We start from the raw sequence: 20330 nt of genomic DNA on the forward strand, positions 1-20330 counted from the left end.
TTTTGTGTGTGTTTGTTTGCTGTGATTTTGTTTGTTTGAAATCATTTTAGAGATTCTCGGTCGTGTAAAGTTTTGAAGTTGAATGAAGGTGCATGATTTTCTGATTTAGTGATTCAGTTTTGACATTCTTTCACTTAAAATAAAACTTCTTAGCTTGAACATATTGAGGATTTATTAGGAATATATCTCATTTCTGGGAATACTGAAACTACCCAAGGGGATAGATGTTTTCTGGTCATATTTTCTGGTCAAATTTTTCTGATTTCTTATTTGCTGTACTGTTTGTCATTATAACTACAATGCTTTTGAAGGTTAAGGGATGCCACTGGGCCCTGGCTACCCCTGCATAAAACTACTCTTTACGTTACTTCAGGGACCATAGTTCCCACTATAAAGTCTTTTTTTTTTTTTTTTTTTTTTGGTGGTTTTTGGAATTATACCCAGGGCCTTGTGCACGTAGGGCAAGCACTCTACCAACTGAGCTATATCCCCAGCACCCACTGTAGGGTCTTAACCACAAAGGAAGAACAATCACAGAATTCTTCAAGGATGTCAGGGCTCCCTTCAGAAATTTATTTCTCAAAAGAGTGATTAAATGTGTGTCTTCTGAACCTTTTCAGGGTGGTCAAGTAGGTCCTAAATGACAAATAATGCTACATTCCACTTTTTCTAAGACTTTGAGTCCCTTTCTCACTGTTAGATCAAGGAAAGTTCAGAATTTCTAGTTTACTCATGAGCACTATTTTAGTGTCTGTTTTTCTTTTTCTTTCTTTTTTTTTTTTTTTTTAGAGAGTAAAGATTTATTTTGGCTCACAGTTTCAGAGGTTTCAATCCATGCTTCACTGGCTCCATTGTTTGTGGGCCTGTGGTAAGGCAGTACAATATGATGGAAAAGTGTGCAGAGCAAAACTGTTCATGTCATGGAGGCCAGGAAGCAGAAAGCAGTTGGGGTTCTAAAACAAAATACACCCTTCAAAGGCACACCCCCAGTGACTGACTTCCTTCAACTTTGTCCACCTGCTACTAGCCCACTCAGGTATGAACTTAAGGAATTACTCCTTTCATGAGGTTAGTGCCTTCCCGATCCAAACACTTCCCAAGGGTTCTATCACTGATCATTGCTGCTTTGGAGATGAAGCCTTCAGCAAACGTGACTTTGGGGTACATTCTAGATGCTTTAAAAAGAAAAACAGGTTTTCTTAATAGGGTCTTTTTTGTTGCAACCAACTAACTGAACCAAGCCCTTCTCTACTTCCCTGAGATAAAATATTGAAAAAAGAATCTTTGCTAAATAAACCTGTATCATTTGACCTCATCCAACTTTGTGTTTGTTCCACTGTTACCCCATCTTCATAATATGTACTACCACACATGTTCCTATAAATAAGTTACAAATTTTATGTAGCCCATTGGATTCCAGTGTGTCTATTCATGAGTCACACTTTGTAGCTTTTTTAGGTTTCTTTTTAAATTTGAGTCTAGATGTAGGTCTAGGAGCCAAAGGGAGTGGTGGATTTGAATCCAGAGTCAGAATTATTTTGCAGAGCAACTGCCTCAGGGGAGGTGATGAGTTTATTTAGGGGTGGATAGAACACCTACTGGTGTAGGGATGCACTTCTACTGGAGTTGGAGAAACCCCTTCCATGTAGGAAGACTCATAGTTCTCTGTTCCATCTTCTCAGTTCCCTCATCCATCTAGTGACAGAAGAGTCATGATTGAGTCATGACTTTTCTTTCACTCTTCCTCAGTTATTTCTTTTTTATGACTTACAAATATTTGGGGAACTTTCTCTTTTTTTCCAAATCAGTTTGTGTTCTACAGATGCAGAACAAGAGGTGAGAACTTTTATGAAGGTGATGTATGGAGGCAAAGACTTAGAGAAGCTGATGAGGTAGGGAAGGGAAGTGCATTGTGTAAAGTGAAGTCTGGCTTCAGCTGGGAAACCTGACAGCTCTGGAGTGTTCACTGTACTACACTGCTGACTCCACATGGAGGCAGGGACCCAACTTTCATGGTCTTGTAATAGTCCTTTATTGTGAGCTTTGGGTTCCAAACATGGGGGGACATAATCCCTGGGTTGTAGCTTCCCTTTCATTTTGTGAAATTACCTGGAAAAAGTTAAGACTCTGAACTGTTAGCATCCCAGACGCATGCTAGCTGTGTGGGGCCCTCAGGCCTTGTAAGAGGAGATGTGAGGTGGATTCAACAGTCCACTGTACTTCCTTCACAGCAGGACCAGTGTTGAGTCCACAGTCTTTCACACTCTCGTCATTACAATAGTCCTCTGTTAACCTGCTGTCCATCTTTTTCTCCTTCAAGTTGTTTCTCTTACTATAACTTGAGTTATCATTGTGGTACTAAAATCTAACCATGTCACTCACTGGTTTAAAAGTACTTTCCATATTTTCTCCATGGTCTTCATCATTAGGGTTTGACAGGATTATAGGAGCCATCATGATCTTGCCTATGATTTCCTCTCCAATATTAGGAGTCATAATTTACCTTCACAGTAGCTTAGTGAGCAACTATAATAGTTTAATGGCTCACACCTATGGTGTTTCAATGAATAATTTTTTATTTAATAATCCCAATCGTGTGGAGTTGATTAGTGTTCTTGCATGGTCTTTTATGCCTCTTGACTCTTGTTGTCTATTACCTGTCCTAGAAATGCTTTGACTCAATTTCTTGTCTTTGTACTCTACTGATCCCGTTCTATTCTATGGGTGCCATTTTTTATGTGTTTCCATCTAGGAATACTTTCCTGACCCTCCTCTTCAGATCTTTGTTCAGTGGTCCTCCAATGTGCTTTCACCACATCCTTTCCATTTTACCATATATAACTCTCAAAAGTAAGGTTCTACACTCTCCTTGGAGGCTCTCAATATATCCTTAGCTCTGTGAAGGAGGTAGCTTTCTTGTAGGTATCTTTTCATTCACCTGCAAAGCTTTCAAAATATCAATATTCCTTTGGCTCAAACCTATGTATGGCAAGAAGTAAATGTGAACTATTTTTGAAATCACTTTTTGTATAAGCAGAGTTACTTAAACTTAAAAATAGCATTTAATAATAAAATGTGACCATCACATAACAGAAAAATCATAAATACCCCACACCCATAGGAGAATGAAATCTTGTTGAGAGATATTAAAGTAAAATACATGTTCCTAAGATGAGAAACACATTTAAAAATTTCTCATTCCTCATATTAAGTAAAAGTAAATATACAATGAGATTCCTCTAAGTGGTCTATCTGGGAGTCTCCTCAGTCTGAGTGAGATGAAGGCAGGAAAAAATATTCCCTTGCCTCTCTTACTCTTTCCTACAGTGTATTCAATTTATTTATGTTATTTTATACATTTAATCTTTCATCCAATACTTATTGGATGTCAGACTTTGGTATGTTCTGGAGATAATTTTTAGCAAGTAAGCAAGATTTTAACTGTGTATTTAGTAAATAGAGTTCCTGCCTGACATTCAAGTTTTTATATTTTTAATAGTTCTTTTTGATAGGGTATCAGCTTAGAGTGACCTTAGCACTACAGAACCCCTCTGAAGAACACAAGTAATGTAGAAATATCAATGAATCTTTGTTACTCACCACACAGAGATTAAATGCTCCATGTGTTTTCAAGCTCTAAAATCCTTAGATACCATAATATTACTGGAAAAATAGGAACATCAGTTGTGATATGCATATTAATAAAAATATTAAAGAAAGCTGTTCGATTATTAGTTATGATCACTTAGTATATCTAATATGCGTGGCACAGTTTTGTCTGCATTGAAACATGTATACTTATATGATCTTTTCCTCATCATTTCCTGGCAGTATATCATAGGAGTTAAGAGCATACTCTGGAAAATCAGGAGCTTTCTGGTTATGGGATCATCACTGTATCTATGTTGACAGCTTCCTCATTCGCCAGTATCTGCACAGGTAAAATGGAGATAATAACAGTTGTTTTAGTCAGCTTTAGCATGGCTATGATCAGAGTACTTGACAAAAACAACTTAGAGGGGGGAATGTTTCTACTGAGGGCTCATGGTTTGAAAGGTCTCCATCTGTAGACATCTGACACTACTGATCTTGGCCCAAGGCAGCACAGCATGAGGGAAGGACCCCTAGGAGGAAAGCTCAGCTCATGGCCGAATGGGGAGGAGACAGGGAGACGAAGGGCTGCAGGGAAGAGACAGCTTTCCAGGGCACATCTTAAGCAACCTCCTCCAGCCATGCTCCTCCTGCCTATGATTACTACCCAATCAGTCTATTCAAACTAGGTTAGCCTATCAATTCACTGCCCTCATAATGTATTCATTTATCTCTGATATTTCTACATTAACAGGTGCTTTGGGGACCCACCTTGAATCCAAATCATAACAGCAGTGTATATATCTCATAAGTGTTATAGAGATTATTACCCAATACCACTATTTGTAATTATTTCTTTTTTATTTTCATTAGAAGGATAGCATATGAATGCATATACATGATTGAAGCTAGAGATACAAAGCCCTGATTAAGAAGAATTTTACAAATATGAGAGAATCATCCTGGATTAGGTGTTCTCCACTATTTTGCAACCATGTATGGTTGTATCAATGAAGAATTTATGAATGACATTATGGTTTTTCTATATTCTTTAGGCATTCCTTGCTGAGATTTTTCAATGTCTTTTGATCCTTTCTTCAGTTAAATCAATATTGGACTTGAGGTATCTTCATTTGTCATCTGAAATGGCTTTGCTGCTAAACAATTTCTTAATGGTATTTTTCATCTGAGCATTTCTTAAGGTATAGATTAACGAATTTAACATAGGAGTAATCATAATATAGAATACAGCAATGGCTTTATCAATGGGTAAAGTAGTTGCAGGTCTCATGTACACAAATACGCAGGGAACAAAGAACAGGACAACCACTGTGATGTGGGAAACACAGGTGGACAGGGCTTTGCGCCTACCCTCCAGGCTGTGAGTCCTCAGGGAACGCAGGATGACCACATAGGAGACCAGCAAGAGGAGGAAGTTCAACAGGCAGATGAACCCACTGTTGGCAGCAACAAAGAGCCCCAGAGTGTGGGTATCAGTGCAGGCCAGATTGAGCAAAGGGTTCAGATCACACATAAAGTGATCTATGATATTAGGGCCACAAAAGGGTAGTCCGACAATGAAGAGGATCTGGATGATTGCGTGGAGAAAGCCTCCCACCCACAACATTCCCACGAATAGGTGACATACACTCCGGTTCATGATGGTTGCATAGTGCAAGGGCTTGCAGATGGCCACATAGTGGTCATAGGCCATCACTGTAAGTAGAATGACCTCAGCACCTCCAAAGAAATGTTCCCCAAAGATTTGAGTCATGCATGCATAGAACAAGATGTTTTTTCTTTTTTGCAGTGAATCCACCATTGGTTTAGGGGTATTGACAGATGCATAGCAGGCATCAATAAAGGAGAGATAGGCCAGGAAAAAGTACATGGGGGACCCCAACAATGAGCTGGCCGTGATGGTGATCACAATAAGCATATTTCCCACCATGCAGATGATGTAGATGAGCAAGAACATAGCAAATACGATTTTCTGCAACTCTGGATTTTCAGTAAGGCCCAGAAGAACGAACTCCGTCACATTATTCCTATTCCCCATGTACTTGATGTAAAAGTTACTCACACACCTGTAAGAAACAATCCAACCTTGAATTTGTTAAACTTCTCCATTCTAATAAGTAAATAAAGGATAGATTCTATTGACTCCTAAGAATATATGTGCAGATTTTTGTATTCATATTTTTGAGTGAGGTGAAAAAAAGTTCTGAGTCTTGAAGATTACTGCCCCTCCCAGTGCAGATTCTGCAAAGACTATCTATGGGAGAAAGGCCAGAGGCTGAGCATCCTTAATTGTCTGAGATGACTGAGAGACTAATTTGAATTCAGAGACTACATTCATAGTGTCATGTAAACCCCAAATCAGATGTAGGAGGGGATGTGACTGCCTTCAAGGTATAACTAATGAATGTTGCCCTTTTTTCCTTAGGAAATGGGGAAATGTGAGAGCTTAATAAGAATAGGAGTCAAGGATGATGGGAACTTAAGGAAAGGGAAATGAGATGTTACTATTGTAATCATCATTTTGTGTCCTGGATGAAGCAGAGTGGGGTTAAGTAAGGGGTGAAAGCCAGAGATCATAATTCATGTAGCAGATTAATTAAAGATAACAACTGATGTAAAGAGAGGAGAATGACACTTAGGAAAATGTAACCAATGTACAAAAGAGCAACTATAAAATAATTCATAACATTTGTTGAATGAATCTAAGAATACGAAGAGAACTGTTCTAACCACAGCAATTGATCCCAGAAAGACTTCCTGTTTGTTCTAGGACTCTGCAGCTTATGATTTGTGTCATTTAATATTTATATCTAAGTCTTACGTGTGTGAGAAGTGTACTTATATTTCATTTTTATCTGCACAATTAGTCTTGGTTATAAATGAGATGTCTCAGGGCAAACTAATTTTTTTGTTGTTAGAGGTCTGTTTTTTATACATAGTTTCATCACTATGAGTCTCAAATTGTCTAATGTTAAATTTTCTCAATGATATTTACCAAATATCTTTTGAAAAAGTGGGATGAGGATAAACTATTCTATAACAGTATTCAACAAATGACACTCTGACTGTATGTAACAAATCTAGAAAAGTAATGATCTCTGCATATGAAAAATTACAAAATTAATAAATATCAGCACTGTTGAAAATCTTACCTTAGTAGTTTTAGATGATTTTAATTGTGTTTTGAGTGTTCAGAAACAATTTCATCTTCATAGAGACCTCCTCTTGAAATAAGAATTGTAATATGAATTGGAAGTAAACTTCCGAAGATATTACTCAGGTAACCTAACATCAAATCAAATGTTATTAAGGATGTATCTTTAAAAGACTAAATCTTTTCACTTAGCTTAAATCCTAATATATTTTAATAGAAAATCTGTGATTTTAATTTAGAATGGATTTGCTTGATAAATTATGGGGAAATGAAATTCATTCTGTTGCTCTGGTCCAAGAGGATAGAAGGCAGGAGGTTGGGAAGAAAAGTATTCAAATAGGTCTCTGGTGATGAATCTCATCCTGGATGAATCAACTGCAACAAAAATATTATCATCTCACAATATCAGGATATTTAAGAGCTTTCCAGAAGCATTTAGAGAACTTGCTTTTACTTGTGCTTTCTCACCCAGGAATTAATTATATCTTTTGACAGAAATATAGAAACAGGTATTCTAGAAAGATATATTTGAGAATCTCCAAGCTCTGAATGGGGAATTATATTCCCTGAAGTTGGAACATAATTTCTTTTTCAATCTGAAACTGGGTTGTTAGGAAAGCTGAATGTCATGTAAATAGGATTGTAGCATAAATCCAGTGTGGGTACCAGTGATGCAGTTTCCCTATCATGTGTGTCATAGAGAGAGCTTCTTTCTTACTAATATTAAATCCTTTCTGAAAACTACTATGAATCACTTGAGAACTAAAGAAGTGAAGGCATATTAATGACAGCTATTTTGAAGTTTTTTACTCCACATGCTGCCTTTCCTGATTTTCAGTGTCTCGGAAGTAGACAGAAACCCAAGAAGGGTCTATGTAACAGTGCTCTCTGGGACACAGCATGGGATGATAGGCAACATTACAGATTTGGAGAGACATTTAAAACACAGTAAGTGAGTTCCAGTCATTCCACATTTTGTCCATTATAAAAAATGCCCTACTTACTTATTTGCCATTTAGTCATTTTAGGAGGTCTGTGCATTTTTTTTCTTAAAAACCATTTCTTTGAGGTAATTAAAATACAAAAGGCTGTACATATATGAAATGTACAACCTGATGTCTTGGGAGATACACATACACATGTGAATCTGTCACCACAATGTATACCATGAAACTATCTGGTCACCTATCTGATCATCTTCAAATGAGTCCACTTCTTGTTTATTGTTATGATGAGGATGAGGATGAGGATGAGGATGATGAGAACATCTAACACAAAATCAACCCTTTGAGAAATATTTTAAATATCCTGGACAGTATCCATCAGTATAGGCACAATGGTGTATAAATCTCTAGACCTTATGCATGTTGTGCAACCAAATCATCATACCATTTGATTGGCCTCTTCCTCCTCCTCCCCTCTCCCCAGCTCTTGAGAACCACTGTCCACTCCCTATATCTCTGAGTTAGACTATGTTAGATTTATCCTTAAGTGATGTCATGTTGTATTTGTATTTGCCCTTTAAAAATCTTAAAAGATTGACACCAAAGAAAACAAGAGCAAACAAAAATTACCAAAAAAAAAAAAAAATTAAAAACCAACAGCAAAAACAAAAAGACAAACAAATAAACCAATCAATAAATGATGAAAAAAAAAACAAACACATTACTCAAAAGAAGAAATGCAAGTGGACAACAAATATATGAAAAAACGTTCAATATTACTAGTGATCGAACTATACTGATGAGCTGGAGTTGTGGCTCAGTGGTAGAGTGCTTGCCTAGCACACGTGAGGCACTGGGTTTGTTTCTCAGCACCATGTGAAAAAATAAATAAAGGAATTGTGTCCATTTACAATTTAAATAAATCTTGAAATTTCATGTCACTCCTGTTAGAAGGGCAATTGTCAAGAATATCAATAATGATTTTCTTCTTTATGAAGACTGACATTATTATTTTTGCAATTATTTTAGAAAACTCCATACTGTTTTTCTGTAAAGGCTGAACCAATTTATATGATCCCAAACAGTGGAAAAGGATTTCCTTTTTCTCACATCCTAAACAACATTTATCATCTTTTTGTTTTCATTTGTTTGATTTTTATAATTTCCATCCTATTGGATTGAGTTGATATCTCATTGTGATTTGATTTGCAATTTTTCTGATGTTTATATTGGCATCATGCACTATTTAATTTATCTGTTGGCCATTGGATTGTTTTCTTTGGAGAAATGTCCATTCAAGATATAGCACATTTTTTTCATTACCAATTTTTTTTTACTAATGTATAGAAATGTAAAAAGCTGTACACATTAATGAGGCACCATTTAATACATGTACATATTGCATAATGTTTAAATCAGGCTAATCATGTATATCTCCTCTTTTATCATTTCTTTAGAGTGTAATCTTTCAAATTTTTTTCTTCTAGTTTTTTTTTGAAATGCATTGTACATTGTTATTACCATCATCTGATAGTGCTATAGCACGCCTGAGCTTCTTTTTTCTCCCTAACTGCAGCTTACTACCCAGAGATCAGTATTTCCCCCACATATCCACCCCTTGATCTCCCCAGTCACTTGTAATCACCAATCTACTTTTAATGTCTATGAGATTGATCTCTTTATGTTCTACATTTGACTAAGGTTGTGCAGTCTGTCTTTCTGTGCCTGGTTTATTTCCCTTAACATAATGATCTCCAGCTTGTTGATGCTAATGACAGAATTTCATTCCGATTTAAGCTGAATATTCCATTTTGTATATGAGCCATATATTTTGAATCTATTCATCTACCAATAAATGCTGACATATACCCAGGAGTAGGATAATTGGATCATATGACTGCTCTATTTTTAGTTTTTTGAGGAATTTCAATACTGATTTTCATAGTGACTGGTAGAGTTAAACCTGACTGATGACTTTGCTGCTTTTCCTCCTGTTTATTCAGAATTTACCTAAGTTTGGAAAATATTTTTAATGATCCATTTGAATAGGTTATCTACAATATGGTATTTTCAACTTCTTGAAATCCAAGAATTCAAATGTTTCATCTTTTAATTCTACCTTAAAGTTTCCATAAGCTTTGTTAATTTCTTTTAATTCTTATTTTCTTTTTACTCCTCAGACTGTATTTTCAAATAAGTCTTCAATCATAGTAATACTCTTTTTGATCTATTTTTGCTATTGATGTCCTCTAATTAATTAAATATAGTATTTGTTGTGCTTGAGGATTTGATTTTTAATTTCTTTTGGTCTACATTAGAGTATCCAATGATTTTTCTGTGTTCTCTTAAATCTTATTGAGTTTCTCTATGAAGGGTTGCTTGGGTTTGGGAAAGGAAATTATGAAATATGTCTGGAACATCATCCCCTAAATTAGGGGATAGATTGTGCATTGCTGGCATTTTTGTATAACAATAAACTGCTTCTGATGGTCTTATTGAAAGGTATGGGATAGAAATCTTTGCCAGATCATTAGCTATATATCAGCTACAAGGGGGGTGTGTTAATTTGTTCAAGCAATGAAACCACTTTTGGCACAGCAGCTGAAATTGGAGTTTCCATCTGATTAAGCATATGGAATTCCACTATAATTTTGTCATAACCATCTGTATTTTGCACAGAACAAGCAGTTCAATATAATGTGGTGAGAATCACCATTGATGGATCTTTCAAGTCCCTGATGATGGCAGCAATCTCTGAAATCTCTCTAGGAATGCAATTGATCTTTGTAAATAGTAATACAATACTACGTTTACCATGCAAAACAGAAGTTTGCTTTTGTTTCACTATTTCCCTGGATAGAGACAGTTCTACTAGTTCCTGCTTGGCCTTTTCCACCATAACATTCTTTGCTCCATAGGTTCAGTAGTCACAGCAATGCCTGATTGTTTCTTTTTGCCTAATGAACAGTTAACCTGAAAAACATGTTCAGGTATCGAGCAAGGTGGGGAGACATATTCACATAAATCCCAAGCAGTTGCTCCTGGCTCCTACCTCAGGCATGTTCAATTTCTCTTTGATTTTAGGGGTCTGAATATGCAGACTGGCTCAAGTCTGGAAGTTGATTGAGGGAACATGACTTTCTGATTTGAGGATTCAGTTTTTATTTCATTCACTTGAACTTTTCTGCTTAAATATATCAAGTAAAATCTCCTTAGGATTTCTACAGTACTTCACTACTAGGAAGCCTAAAATCAACCAGCCAAGATCAGAGGTCTTTTCAGGTCAGCAAGTTTCTTCTTTAACTCTGATGTTCGCTTGTTACCATCTAGGGGTGTTGGGTCCATTGTCTCTGTTCAGCAAATAATTGAAGAAAAAGACACAGAGTGAGCAAGCAGCAGGTTTATTGAAAAAGTGACGGAGACACATTCCCCCAAGAGAACCCAGAAATCTGGTGGAGTAGTTTCAGCCTTTTTTTTTTTTTTTTTTAATGTTTTCTGGAATTTCCTCTTTTCCTTATCTTCTCCCCATCTACAATTTCCTCCCTATTATTTAATGGTGGTTCCTTTCTGTCCACTCGCCTGCTTTAGTTTTTCTATTGGATCCCCACTAGGGGCAGGAGTACCAACATGTCAGTCTGACTGGATCCCCCCTGTGTCCAGGAGCACTTTCATCAAGCAGATCCTCTCCACGCTCCTTTGTTCTGGCCCATCTCCTGACCTCATTACTCACCATCTTGCCCTGGCTGTCTCAGTTCTTCTATCCTCCCTCAAACTCTGGTAGACACAACACCAAAACCTGGGATGTGGAGTGCTGCCACTTGTCCCCTGGTCCAATTATTCACTTTGCACTCAGAGTTTCCAGTCCAGGGACCACAGTTGCCACTGAGGGGCTCCCCTGACACGGACGAGCACTCACAGAAGTCTTCAAGGATGTCAGGGCTCCGCTCATAAACTTACTACTGACAGTTGTGATGGAGATTAGTCTTTTGGATTAGTCTACTGGGTGAATAGGTCTTAAGTGACAAATTGCACTGCATTTTGATTTCTCTGTGCCTTTGAGTCCCTTTCTAGTTCACTCACTGTGAGCCTCATTTGATTCTTATTACAAATAGCCAAATAAAGGCCCTTTCAATTCCCTGAGCTGTAGTGCTAAAGAAACAATCTTTGCTTAGTGGAGCCTGTATCAGTAAATTTGACCTGATCCAAATTTACATTTATTTCATCATTTTTGCATAATCTTAACATGTATTAACACATATACTCCTGCCCTCATGTCTTAATAAATTAGAAAGATCTTGAAGCCCTTGGAGTATATCTCACATTTTCATGGTCACTCATTGAGCTTCTCTTGGATCCTGCTGGGACTTGAGTCCAGCTAGAGGTCTAGGAATCAAGAAGAGGTCCGGGCTAGGAGTCAGTCCTAAAGTGAGTCAGCCTTGCCTCAGGGAAACTTCCTCAGGGGGCAGCCACTGTGGTTTCTTCAGGCACTGTTGCAGCATTCCTTAGCCAGGCTGGGGAGACCACCTACTGGTGGTTTCAGAACCCCTCTACTGGAGATGGAGAGGTCCTTTTTACTTGCAAATTTCTCTCCACTCTATCCCCTCAGTTCCTAAACCATCTAGTGATGGAAGCCAAAACATGCATCTCACCCATGACTCCTCTCTTTCTAGTCTTCCAAATCAATTGATCACTTTGTCTATAACTTCTAAATATATAGGGAACTGTTTCTCTATTTCAGTTTGTGCTAATGAACCTGAAGTGGGATTTCTATGAATGTGTCAAATGGAAGCAGGGACTGAAGGAGTCTGATGAGAGGGGGAGAAAAGTATGTGGTGCCATGAAGTCAGGCTCTAGCCTGGGCCTTGGCAGCTGTGGAGTGCTCATTGTGTGACCTGAAGCTCAGCCCCATCCCTGATGCCGATCCAGTAAGGAAGGAAGCTTTTGAGAAAAAAGAAAAAGAAGCCTCATTGATTTGCTAGAGAAAAAGAAATACAAGGGGACTCCTGTCCCAGAGTCTGTGATTCCCTCCATCAGGGGCAACAGAGAGATTTTAAAGAGTTGATTCAAAGGGATCCCAATATTCTCCTGAGATTTGGAGGAGGGATTATGGAGAATAAATGAGGAAAGGAAAGAGGGAGAAGATAAAAAATAGGTCTGTTTAAGAGCAGCAAGGGCTACATTCAAAGCATGAAGTTGACCACTGTTAAAATTGTAGTACATAATTTGTTCTGCAGGGGGAAAGGCACACACAACTGTTTTAAGACTCTTGTGATAGTCTTTTATTTTTCCACTTGAGAACCATAAAATAGTGGAAATAATCCCTGGATTAAATCTCCTACTTTCTTTGGTGTACTTGTCCAGAGAAGGTTAGGGCTGTGAACTCTAAGCAGCCCAGAGCCACAGCACCTGGGTCTTGTGCACAGTGGCCTGCTGGTGGAATTTGAGCACGATTCAAGTGTCTACCACACTCTGTCTCTTCACCAGCAGGAGCAGATTTCAATCCCAGCCTTTCACCGTCAGATCATTATACTAGCTTCTGTTCTCCTCCTGCTCATACTGGGATCAAGTTGTTGTAATCTGAAATACAACTGAATCATTCACCACCTTAGAAATACTTTCTATATTTGCCCAAGGTTTCTACCATTAAGCTTTAACATGACTTTGAGATCTTTTTTGATCTTGTCTGTTCTTGTCTCATTCTCAGGAGTTATGGTTTACCTTTACACTAGGTTGGTGTTCAGCTTTGTGCCTGGCACTTGGGTTTCAGTGAATGAATGTTGAATGAAAATATAAATTAATAATCACAGCCATGTTGAATGATTTAGGTTTCCTGAATATTTTGTTTTTAACTTACCTGTCATAGGAATTATTTGATCCAACCTCTTGACCCTTCGCTCTCCTTTCCCACTCCCCAGGTCTTTGTTTGTTGTCTATCCAATATGTTTTCATAGAACCCTGTCCATCTTATCGTGTACATATAACACTCAGTGGTATTTTTCTACTTCCTTCTGGTGTCTCTCCCTTAAGCACCATGAAAGAAGAACCCAGGCATGTTTTATTCACCTCAGAAGTCCCCAAAATATTAATACTTTTGGAATCAAATCTTGGGGTTTGTTAATTAGTGAAGGAGGTATTGAACAAAAAATAATCCTGAGATTGTTTTGTATAGACAGATGAACCTTCTTGACAAAATAGGTTTTACTAATGAAATGTGACCACCAGGTAACAGAAAAATGATAAACAGCCCATAAGCAGAGGATCATGAAATCTTGCTGGGGGAATATTACAATATAACATATGCTCATATACTGAGAAACTCGTTCTAAGTTCTTTCTCATTCCTCAGTTTACACAGGGATAAAAACAAATTGTGATTTCCCTTAGAGGTCAGTCTGAATGAATAAAAAAACAAAAAATCTTTAGTTTTCAGTATTTTTTTTTACTATATATTTTATTGAACTTATTTATGTTACATTTAACATTCATTCTTTATTCACTATTTATCATGGGCAAAATGTTTTGCCAAACTCCAGAAAATATTGTTTGCCATCAGGCAACTACTTAGTGGAGTCCATCTGTGCATTAATCAACTAGGAGTTCCTGTCCGAAATTCAAGCCTTCTTTGATTTGACTAACCCCTCATTCTCCTGGATTATCAGAGTAGAGTGAATTGAGTGTACAGATGCTGACTAAAGACTACAAGGAAATTTGATTAACTCTGCATTACTTCCAATCAAAAGTTAATGTTGCTTCAGTTTTGTAGCTCTAAAGTCCTTAGTTACCATAATATTCCTCAAAACATATTATCATCAATTGTGATATGCATTTTTATAACAATTTTTTATGAAAATCATTAGATATTTAGGTATGAAATTCAACTAGTGTATGTAATACTATCTTTTTTTCATAAATGGTAATTACTACAATAACATGATCTATTTATTATAATTACTTTACCTTATAATACAGGAATTAAGAGTATGATCCAGAAATCTATCATATTCTGATTTCAGGATAATTGATACATGTATTCAGATAACGTCTTTCTATTAGTTTCCTGACAGATAAAATGGGGATAGTAATTATGCTCTGCTTATTTCCTTTGATTGTTATAATGATTTTTGCTACATACCAACATATGTAACTATTTATTTTTTGTTGGCTCAACATTTGAATCCGTGTTTGAAATGAAGGCAGCGAAAGCAAGCCCTGATTTGATAAAAGTTTCCAAATATGCAGAGTGGTCATGAAGTAGTTATTTTCCTTCCTTGAAAGCAATAGTGTTTTGAATATTAGCTTTTGATTTTAATTCTTTGTGTTTTACATTTATGAATAATACTGGGATTCATGATCCAAACAAAACATAATTTGCTAAATCTCAAGAGATTGATCAAAAGAATTTTGAATAATTTTTTTTTGATCTCATAAGTGCTGCTTGCTAAGATCATGCAAAAGGGTCTTTCCTCAGTTAACTCACTGTTGCTCTTCAGGAATGTTTGTCAACAGAAGGAAACTTCCTAGTAAGTAATTTTCTAATGCTACTTTTCATCTGGGCATTTCTCAAGGTGTCGATCAAAGATTTTAATATGGGAGTTATCGTAGTGTAGAAAACAGCAACTGCCTTGTCAATAGGTAGACCTGCAGGTCTCAGGTACACAAATAAGGAAGGAAAGAGTAAAAGGATCACTGTGATGTGGGAGACACAGGTGGACAGGGCTTTGTGCTACCTTCTAGACTCTGTGTCCTCAGAGAGCACAGGATGACCACGTAGGAGACCAGCAGGAGGAGGAAGATTAGCAGGCAGATGAGCCCACTGTTGGCAATGACAAAGAGCCCCAAAGGGCGGGTATCAGTGCAGGTCAGATTGAGCAGAAGATTCATGTCACACATAAAGTGATCAATGACATTAGGGCCACAGAAGGGTCATGGCAGGATGAAGAGGAGCTGGATGGTGGCATGGAGAAAGCCTCCCATCCAGGACACTCCCACTAGCAACATACAAACTCTTCGGTTCATGATGGTTGTATAGTGCAAGGGCTTGCAGATGGCCACTTAGCGGTATAGGCCATCACCATAAGCAGGAAAACTTCTACACCTCCTAAGAAATGTTCCCCAAAGATTTGGGTCATCGTCTATTGAAAAGAATGATCTTCTTTTGTAGGATTCAAACACATATTGACCTTCCGTTGGTTGCCAACACCCAGGGTCCTCTTAAGTGAGCCTGTCTGACTAATGATGCTCCCACGTTGCACACTCCTGCCAGGCTCCAGACCCTCACCACTGCCCAGTTATCTGTCTTCCTCGATGTTTAGCTGTATCTCGCCTACAACACAGGCCGCCTTCATTCTTTTGCGAATGCTATTTTTGAAATCTTTAGGTTCAAATCCCTCAAAATCTATTTCAAATATATAGGCACAGAATGGAGGTGAAAGAGCAGGGTCCGTGGAATCAAATGAACCTGGATTTAACCACTAACCATGTGACCTTCAACAAGTCACTCACCTTCTTGACACCTTAGTTTCCCTGCTTTTCTTCAAGTTGAAGGTGGTTGATAGATAAGGTAAATATAGAAGCAGATACACAATGCCTCACACATCACCCTCCCCCCACATTTGCTCTTCTTTACTCTATCAGCAGCCAGTTCTAAGTAGGTGCTGTTCCCCAAACAGGCTAAGCTTGCATATTTATTATTCAACTGTGTAGCCCACAGGACACTGGCCATGAAGGGATTAAGCAAGATGCCTTGGCTATTTCCTAATATAAAGAAAATTTAAGATAATATAAAGAAATTTTCATTATGTACGTCTCTCCCTGTGCCTCCGAAGAAGCTGTTCCTCAGTCAGACTTTCAGTTGGAAGAAAATCTGCTTATGTAAAAACCTTTCAAAAGCCTTTCTTATACACTGTTTGTGGGAAAGTAAATTAAAACTGCCTTTTTTAAGGAGGCTCCATAAAAAAGTAAAATTAGAACTACTGTGTGATCCAGCAGTTCCACCATTGGGAATATTTCCAAAGGAAATACAATCTTGTGTCAAAGAGACAGCTGTCCTCCCATTTTCATTGCAAACTATTCATAATAACCAAGATATCTATCTTGATGCCCATCAAGTGAGGAATGAGCAAAGAAATGTGGTATAGGTAACTCATGGACTACTACTATACCATGAGCAAGATGAAATCCTGTTATTTGCAACAGCATGGAGAGACATGGAAGGAATAATATTAAATAAGTCAAACATAGAAAGACAAATGTCAGACTATTTTACTCCTATGCTGAGGCTGGACAAAGCAGATCTTAGAAAAGTTAAGAACATAATAGTGATTACTGGAGGCTGGGGAGAGCAGGTGGGAGGAAGGGTGGGGGGGCTGGTAAACAAGTACAAGGTTACAGTTGGACAGGAAGAATGTATTATAGTGTTTCATTGCACAATAGGGTGAATAGGGTTGATAAGAATTCATAGTATATCTAAAAATAGTTAAGAGAATTTTGAATTTACTCACTACAAAGGAATGGTATAAGTTTAAGGTAACAGACACGCTAACTACCATGATTTCATAATTATAGAATATATGAATAAATCAAAATACCACATTATACCCCAGATATGCACAATCATTTTGTGTCAATGAAATGATTAAAATAATTTCAAAAATTTTTCTCTTCTATTCACAGTGGGCAGAGAACATAGAATCTCATCAGTGTACTATGATTCCAGCAAAGAAAGGAGAGGCACAGAAATGCCCAGCGGGGAAGACTGGAAGACATGGGGTCTCTGCCCCAGTCAGCATTGGCAGAGTACACAGGCACAATCTTCCCTAGAAATCATTGGGTAATACTTGGAGCTCATGGACTATATTATTTCCTTGTGTAACTGTAAGAAATAAAAATTAGGACAAGAAAGTGAAGGTGTGAAAAACACTTTCCAATAGAAAGAATCCTATGCAACAAGAATATCACTGAACAGGATCCAAAATGGAAACTCAATATTAAAATTACATTGATGAAATTCCATTTCAATTTTTTATTTGTTGGTTTTGTGTGTGTGTGTGTGTGTGTGTGCATGCAATGTGTTAAAAACAGCATGAGATTTTGCAATCTGTTAGTGAACTTGTAGTATCACATTTTAAAGTTTTTAAATAAACTATGAATCCAGAAATTCTCATAAAGTATTTCCATTTCTTTTATGAAGCTCTTAGTTGAAAAAGATTTTTGAAATTATATTCATCCATTCACTCAAAAACTGTCCACTGAAATCAAACCATGTTATCAAGCACTGCCCTAAGCCCTTATCACACAAGGTTGATCAGAAAAGATAATGACCCTAATCTTATGAAGCAGATATTTAGTGGAGGGAAATTATACAAGATATAAATAAAAATGCAAAACTCAGTGATAATAAGTCCTATGGGGGAAATCTAAATACTGTGGAGTAGAAAAGAAGTACTTGAGGAGGTGTTATGACTTAGTCAAAAAAGGCCTATGAATTGACCTTCGAAAAGAAATATAAAGGTAGGCAGGGAACAGGACAGAGAGACACGTGGGTGGGGAGTGTTTCAGGCAAAGGGAAAGGTGCTCATTGCAATGTCCTTAACACAGGTTAATAACCAGCATGTGCAGGAATTGCAAGAAGGCCAGATGAGTCTAGGGCTAAGACACAGGAGATGGCATCAAAGACTCAGGGATCATCAGTTCTGTCTGTGTCTTTCAAATGTTCAAGAACTTCAGGTTTTTGCTCTGAATGTGTTATGATTTTGATTTAAGGTGTCTCCCAAAAGCTCACATGTGTGACAAGGCAAGAAGATTCAGAGGAGAAATGATTGTGTTGTGAGAGCCTTAACCCAATCAGTGATTTAATCCTCTGATGAGGATTAATTGAGTGGTAACCGAAGTGGGAGGGTGTGGCTGCAGGAGGTGGGAACTGGGGCCTGGCTTTGGGTATATATTTGTATGTGGTGACTGGAGTCTCTCTTAGCTTCCTGACTGCTCTGATGTTCAGCCTCACCTCAAGCCCTGAGGAATGGAGCCAGCCTGCTATGGACTAACATCTCTGAAAGCAGGAGCCCTCAAATAAACTTGTCCTCCTCTACAGTTGTTCTGGTCAGATTCTTTAATCACAGCAGGGAAAAGCTGACTACCACAGAATGCAATGAATAGTGATTGCTAAGTTTTGTTCTGGAGAATCAGAGACCATCAATGAAGTTTTAGCAGAATCTCTCTGACTGCCATGCTGAGGAGCATTAGAGGTGGAACAAACCATGTGAAAGTAGATAGACCAATTAGAAAGTTATTACCAAGATTCAGATACAAAATTGATGCTCAACTTCCCAGTATAATAGAAACAGAGGTATGAGACATCAAGGACTCATCCAACAGCCCATGCTATATAAAGAAGCATGGACCAGGTCGATCACATAGTAGAGACAAGATGTTTGTCTAGATAAGAATGGGTGACCATCATGTCTTGGCTTCCTCTAGGAAAATTAGGACTTAGTATTTTTACAGGCAACAGTGTGACAATATGGAGTATGTTTCCATGTGTTTTCTCTGTATGGAATTCTTTTTCTCATGGTTAGTTTGTGTAAACTCCTACTGGTCCTTCATAACTCTGCTTCAATGTCTGCTGAACTGGAAAGCATCTTGATCCTGATGGTTATCTCCATCTTAGCCTCTAGAATGGATGAAAGATTGTTTTACTTGCTTATAGTAAACATAACAGATTCCCACATACTTGGCAACTTAAAATAATGCAAGATTAATTATCTGACAGTACTAAATCCAGGTGTTGGCTGGATTGATTCCTGTTGGATGCTCTGAGGGAGAATCTGACCACAACTTCCTCCTGTCTCTGGTGGCAGAACAATGCCTGGTAATTCCTGGATTGTGTCTTCTTATCTCCAGTATCTGCCTCCATCTTCACATATACTTCACTAGGTGTCATAGGAACTTCCCCTAGGAATCGCTACCACATTTTTCTTTTAGTGACACCGATGATTAGATTTAGTACTGGCTTAAATCCAAAATGATATCACCTCAAAAATCTTTAACTTAACTCCATCTACAATGACCTAATTCAAAATAAGGTCACATTCACAGGCATTGGGGCTTATAACTTGGAACTATCACTTTGTGTTTGGTATTGTTCCCCCACAGGGCCCTCCCTTATTCCTTCTGAGAACCTTTGGCACACTTCATATAGTACTTATTACACTATTTTGTAATTGTTTTCTAAATGGCCAGTTTGACAGAATACCTCTGAGTTTCTGAAGCATACAGACTATCTCTTTCATCTCTGTCTCTAATTCCAAGCATAGATTCTGCCTGTAATACATAATCAATCTCTCCTTATTGGACAAATTAATTACAATCATACAATAGATTTATGCAATGCTGGAAGATTGAGCCAAGTCTCAGCAGTAGTTTAAACCTCCTGTTATCAACAGAAAAGACAGGTGTTGGCATTTTCCAAATGCTTTGGCTCTGAGGGCACATAAAGCTCTGCAGTGGTCCACTCATGGCACACTGAAGACAGCACTGTGAGCCCAACTCCTAGGTCTGGGGGTTTATGAAAATATCTACTGAACTTAGCAAAGTGCAGCAACAGAAGTAGAGGACTACCACTTT

At 37.7% G+C, this 20330-nt stretch overlaps 1 protein-coding gene across 1 annotated transcript; it reads right to left on the reverse strand.

The window, feature by feature from the left end:
* Positions 1-4720: 4720 nt before the first annotated feature.
* On the reverse strand, positions 4721-5650 carry LOC306639068 (olfactory receptor 4C46-like; the record flags this gene model as incomplete). Its single annotated transcript, XM_079102506.1, has 1 exon — positions 4721-5650. The coding sequence occupies one exon, from the start codon at positions 5648-5650 to the stop codon at positions 4721-4723; it is 930 nt and encodes a 309-aa protein (XP_078958632.1).
* Between the last annotated feature and the right edge of the window lie 14680 nt (positions 5651-20330).

The sequence above is a fragment of the Sciurus vulgaris genome (assembly GCF_902686455.1).
Source record: "Sciurus vulgaris genome assembly, chromosome: 11".
In the NCBI taxonomy this organism is placed as follows: domain Eukaryota; kingdom Metazoa; phylum Chordata; class Mammalia; order Rodentia; family Sciuridae; genus Sciurus; species Sciurus vulgaris.